This window comes from Acanthisitta chloris, unplaced genomic scaffold, assembly GCF_000695815.1.
Source record: "Acanthisitta chloris isolate BGI_N310 unplaced genomic scaffold, ASM69581v1 scaffold45265, whole genome shotgun sequence".
Taxonomy (NCBI): domain Eukaryota; kingdom Metazoa; phylum Chordata; class Aves; order Passeriformes; family Acanthisittidae; genus Acanthisitta; species Acanthisitta chloris.
In genome coordinates this window covers 805-6,675 of record NW_008676242.1, presented here as the reverse complement: position 1 = coordinate 6,675, position 5,871 = coordinate 805, and the positions used below count along the sequence as shown (strand labels likewise).

Here is a 5,871-nt window from a genome sequence, read left to right as displayed (position 1 = left end):
CCTGCTGATTCCAACACCATTTCTTACCCATCAACTCTAAGTCTGCATTTGCATTTTGATGAGATTTGTCCTATTGGCTTTTATAGCTTAGTGCCATAAGACCTGAACTTACAGATTTTCATGGCTCTTTCTGTACCATCCCATGGAGTCAAACACTGAGAACATCTGAGGACAACAGTCCATATGTAGGCAAAACAGCCACACTGAGACCTCCCTCAAAGCCTGGAACCTGAAACTGTCAAGGAATTCTTCCTGTTTCTCAAAGGGCTTATTGTTTCCTATGGAACACAATAATTCTGGGGATCCTTTGCAGCAAACCACAGAAGCCATAGCAGCTACTGAAGATGCTTAAACAATGGTTTGTCTCATAACTTTGATTTTAGGGCAATCAAGGTCTTCGCAAAATCTTTCATTGTAGTTTTTACTATCATCAGCATTTTGCTATCACTGTCTAAAGGCTTCAGCAATTTGGACCAAAGAATGGGCAGATTTCCCAATATGTTTAAAAGAGCTAATAATTTTCATCTCAGACAATCAATCTTTGAGATTTTGTGAGAGATTACCTTAGGTGAACTAAACTAGATACAAGACCTTACGGCTTCATTTTACAGAGAGAGAGAACACTGCCGTTGGAAAACAACCAGAAGGCAGGGTACAAGGCCTCGGTGAACTGCGCTTGGAATTTATAGATCAAGTGGGGCTTCTCCCCCACTGCCATGAAAATCACAAACCCTCCCTCACAGTGGAGAAGCACACCAATCTTGGCAGCCTTAGTGTTGGGTAAGCGCTTTTCGACGTCGTCGTGCCAGGAGGATATTTTGGAGTTGAACCACTCGACGCACCAGGAGCTGCTGTTCCTGCCCAGGCGGCTCTCGGGCCCGCGCCGCGCCATGCTGCCGTAGCAGACGCCGATGCCGCAGAAGCTGTTGTGCTGCAGCTCCACCTCCCAGTAGTGGATGCCCTTCTGGAAGCTCTGGCGGCCCAGGGCCTGGCGGCAGTGGACGAAGCGCTGAGGGTGGAGTGTGTGGCCTGTGGCGCTGTCCGACACAGACATCTTGGTGTAGTTCTCAGACAGAACCACATCGTTGTGAGCTGTGTTGTAGTCCACAGTGATGTTAGCTGCATCTGCAGTGACAGGGAACGTTTGAAGGCACTGAAGAGCAAAGCACTTCCATTCACCCTGTCCTGCCTAAGCACTTGTTCCCATGCTGATCTCCCAGCTCTGCTCTGCCCCTCAGTGCAGGCAGTTCTGGGGGTGACATTAATAGCTGCTGAGTTCAGCTGCAGCTCTGTGTCACACAGGAGGCAAACGGAGCCTTCCTGCACCCCCAGGGGATTCCTTCTCCACCCAAAGATATGCTGGCAAAAGGAAGGGATTGCTGACCTGGCAGCAGGTTATCCCATGTTGTGTAGCATCTTACCGAGCTGTCATGGGCTCACATAAAAACCTGCATTTCATTTAAAAAAAATGGAGTGTACCACACCACATTTCTAGACGACCCCCAAAGCCATTACTTAGAAAACTTAATTTGTCTTCATAAAGATAAGTATGAATACTGAAGACAAATTTGATTCATCTGGCAAAAGAACCACTTGGAAACCACCTGCCTCCTTTTCATCCAAAAATTTCCTTCATTTGTAACAACCAGCTGATAACCTATCAGGCTAATGAAACCCCCTCAGAAGTATTTTTGTCAGGTGACTACAGAGGACACATCACACCAGGGCAATAAGAGCAGCAAGTTCATCTTTAAGTAGTGCAACATTGGGTGTCTTACACTGCAGAAGCTCCTCTCTGGATTTCTTCAGAAAGCTGTCAATGAGATCTTTCACTGAAGCAGCAGTCACAGTGTTTGGTGCTCCTGCAGTTGGTGCTGTGTCGGCAGAAGAAAAGAGAGTTTGGCCAGTTGGAGGAAACCCCTCACGCTTAACACACCATCACAGACACACTCAGGTTGGAGCTTCTCTGGGTTACCCTCCTGCTCCATGCAGGGAGCATGGAGTATTGTTCAGTATTAGCTCAGGTTGTTCACTGTCTTATCAAGGTTTGGAAGACCTGTTGTCTCTGGGCAACCTCTTGCAGTGCTTGATTGCCCTCACTTTAGTCTAGTAAGAGCTTTCTCAGAGCACGAGTTGAACTTTTGCTCCATACACTGTCCTGGTTTTAGCCAGGATGGGGTTCATTTTCTCAGTAGCTAGTGTAGTGCAGTGTTTTGAATTCAGAAGTGATAATCCATTGTTGTTTTGGTTTTGCTGGATTGTGTTTATCATAACCAAGGACATTTTCTTGCCTGTGTCTCATGCTCTGTCAGTGAGGAGATACACAGGAAATTGGGAGGGAGCATAGCCTGGACAGGTGAGCTGAACCAGCCAAAGGGACACCATGGCCCGTCGTGCCCGGTGTTCCAGGCCGGAAGGGGCCAATCCTGGGGGAGGTTCGGGGTTGTGCCGCTCCGCGGGGGGGGAGCAATTCTATTGTGCATCACTGAGTTTGGAGTTTTTTCATTATCTATTGGCATTGTAGCTCATTCTACTCTGTATTATTATTAAACTGTCCTTATCTCAACCCACATATTTTAATCTATTTGTTCTCCTCCCTATTCCTCCGGGCTGGGGGGGGAGAGTGGGGAGGAGGGAGTGTAAGCAGCTGCTGGTTCTTGGCTGCTGGCTGAGGTTAAACCATGACATACACCAACACTAATGACCATCTGCTTATCGTTTTAAGAGCAATGAAAATTAGAATAAGTATGCTGAAAGTTTGGACTCACCAACATTAACAGGTTTCTTTCTCTCCTCTGGAAAAAAGTAAAAGTAAACTGTGAGTTCTGCTGGGTATGAACAGCCACTGTTAAGACTGTGCCAGCTGTAGCCCCATTGCCGTGGCTCTCCTGAAGCTGCAGCAGTAGCTAGAGCTGACAGCCCAGCACACTAAAGCCATGGACAAATTGCCTCCACACTGGAAAGCTGCACATGCGGCTCACATGGCATCCAGCACCAAATATCCCAGAGCACCCTCCCTTTCCTGCTGCCAAGGGGCACCACCACTACAGGAATCAGCTCGTGGGTAGCTGTTTGAGCAATTATTTAACAGCAAAATCACAGTTGGGAGAGGATGATGTTCTTTAGTACTTACGTGGTCCATGAGGCTTTTTTCCAACACTGGTTTTGTTTGTAGAAATTGCTGGAGGGGCCTTAGTTTTCCCAGGTGTTACTTTGGCTGCAATGGCAATATTTGACATTATGGTTTGTATTGCCAAGAACAGTAATGCATTAGTGAGGATGTTTTTCAATCTTATTTTTCAGTTACGTGAGTAGGCCTGAAGTGATACTTAGCAGAGATGGAAACTACACACCTATGCACCAGTCCAAAAGGTACTTCTGCTTCACCCACTAAGTAGGGCTTTGTTCTACACCACTTACACACTCAGCACCTTTACGGGTGGGTAACCAGAATCCTGCCACTCTAAAGCATTTCATGTATCCCCTCAAATCCAACCCTGCTACATAATAAAACCATACATTACTCTAAGGAAGAAAGGCTGAGCTGTGCCAGAAGGGCATAGTATCATGATACTCATCAGCTTATCCAAGTGTAGGTAACAGTGAAGAGACACTGGCATGTTTTTAATCCTAATTTGGCTCAGACTCTAATGGTTTTGTGTGGAAATGGAGGATGGCAGAGGTTGGAAACACAATTTGTATTGGTTGCACTTTATTTTAATTCTATTTGGATTGGAGAGGGAATATGCCTCATTTGAGCTCAAAGCCAGAGCAGAAAATGCCAATTTTCCCAGTGATACAGTACCTTCTACTTTGTTCTCCCTACACTGAAACACTGATTGTTTCACCATTTCTTTAAGGTTAATGGCAGACTGGTAAGAAGAATGCATAACATTTTGGTCCATTTCAACTGCAGGCACAAAAACGTCTTTTAGTGATGTTTTTTGCAGTTCTGCTGCTCTCTGAAATGACAAAACAAAGACTCTGTGCAGACCAGTTTGTGTAGCACACACCGAAAAACACAGCCCAGTGACTTCCAGTGGGGTGGGGTTTGTGCATTCCGCTCAAATTCCAGGAAGCAAAGGCAGACACAACCCAGGGCAACATTTCAGCAAAAACCCACGTGCAATAATTCCCAACTGATCTGAGGAGTAGCGAGAAGGATCTCCTAGACACATCACAGCACAGAGCTGCAATGCTCCCTGGTGAGGAGTCTCTCCCCCACTGGCTCCTCTACTTGTGGCAGAGCTAGTGGCTGAACTGGGGGAGTTACCAGGCACCATTTCTGCAGTCTCATATCAATGGACACCTTTCTATAGCAGGTTCCTACACACAACTGCAATAGCATTTGACTGAAAGTGTCTGCAGCGTGGGACAACCACAGCAGGTTTTTGTGATTCTGCATTCTAGAAACATGAGGAATTGGGTTCACATTTAAAGGACGTATTACCTTCAAAAACAGAATGTCATCACTTTCAGTCAGTGCCATCTCAATCTCATCTCTGAGAGAAACTATTTCATTCTTCTTACTTCCCAGAACACTGTAGATCCGATCAAACTTATTCCAGACTCTCTTTTCTTCCTCTGTAATTGCTTTCATGATCTCATTTTCTCTTTCTTCAATTATAGCTTTAATTTCTGAAAACTCACTTCTGATCAAGTCCTTCTTCCTGGAAGTTGTCTCCTGGAGCAGACAAAAGCAGACAGGCTGGTTTCAAAAGAGCAGTTTGTGAACAAAATACTCTTGTTGCTAGTACACGAAAGCCCTTGAGGAACACGTAGGTTTCTCTTACTTGAAACAGGCAATAGAAGAACTGTGTATTGCGATGTAGTTTGAAAAGAAAACTCCTTCACTCACAAGGAACGGGGCCCATTTTTGGTCTCCAGTCCTTGCTGCAGGGGTGCTGGGCTGAGGCCAGGCCAGCCCCACCAGCCGCAGTCACCAGCCCTGGATGGGCTGTGCCACCAGCTCCAGCACAGCTCACCCATCTGCAGGGCTGTGGCTGTTTCTGGGATGTGGCATCTCTGATAATACAGATTTATTCCAAGAGTCTCAGAGGAGCACTGAAGTTCCTTGGTCCCTACCACTCCGTTCAGAAGGGATGGTACAAGTGAGATGTACCTGACCCAGCCACTAGCAAACCCCAATCATCAGCCGAGCACAAGGATGAGTTGTGGTGAGTTACAAGGAAAAGCCATCCCACATTTCTGCACTGGTGCAGCCAGTACCGCTCACTAATCCTTCCCCTCAGGCTGCACACACACACACATGCTTTCTGGTGCAAGAGGGAAGGTGTGAGCCCCAGTACAGGTCAGATGTGTCAGCACACGAGGTTATAAAACCCTTGTACTGTGCCTGGTTTACTCCCATCTCCCACATTGCTGCCTGGCCCTGCCAAAACACCTCTTTTCTGTTACTTGTTAATAATTCTGTTACTTCTCCTGCCCGTGCAATCTCAGTGCTACAGCTGTCATCACAGGAGCACAGTCATCAACAACACGCAGTGCCCAGCGCGTGCCAAGCAACCCGACAGCGTTTTGAAGAGTTCCCCACTTACAGCAGATTGGCTTTGGTTTGTTTTCACGGTGCTCATTGCCTGAGCAGCTCTTTCACTCTGATTATGCAGCTCCAAGAGTTTCTTCTTCAGCGCTGACTGCAACAGAACAGCTGTCATCACAGGAGCACAGTCATCAACAACACGCAGTGCCCAGCGCGTGCCAAGCAACCCGACAGCGTTTTGAAGAGTTCCCCACTTACAGCAGATTGGCTTTGGTTTGTTTTCACGGTGCTCATTGCCTGAGCAGCTCTTTCACTCTGATTATGCAGCTCCAAGAGTTTCTTCTTCAGCGCTGACTGCAACAGATCGCAAA

The 5,871-nt window shown here is 46.8% G+C and overlaps 1 protein-coding gene across 1 annotated transcript; it reads right to left on the bottom strand.

Annotated features, from left to right (window-relative positions):
- Positions 1-592: 592 nt before the first annotated feature.
- Positions 593-5,854, bottom strand: TRIM25 (tripartite motif containing 25; the record flags this gene model as incomplete). The annotated part of the gene is made up of 6 exons (XM_009076030.1): positions 593-1,125; positions 1,779-1,874; positions 3,806-3,962; positions 4,451-4,684; positions 5,559-5,654; positions 5,759-5,854. Coding segments are annotated over 6 exons (1,212 nt in total), but the record flags the coding sequence as incomplete, so codon positions are not given.
- Positions 5,855-5,871: the final 17 nt, after the last annotated feature.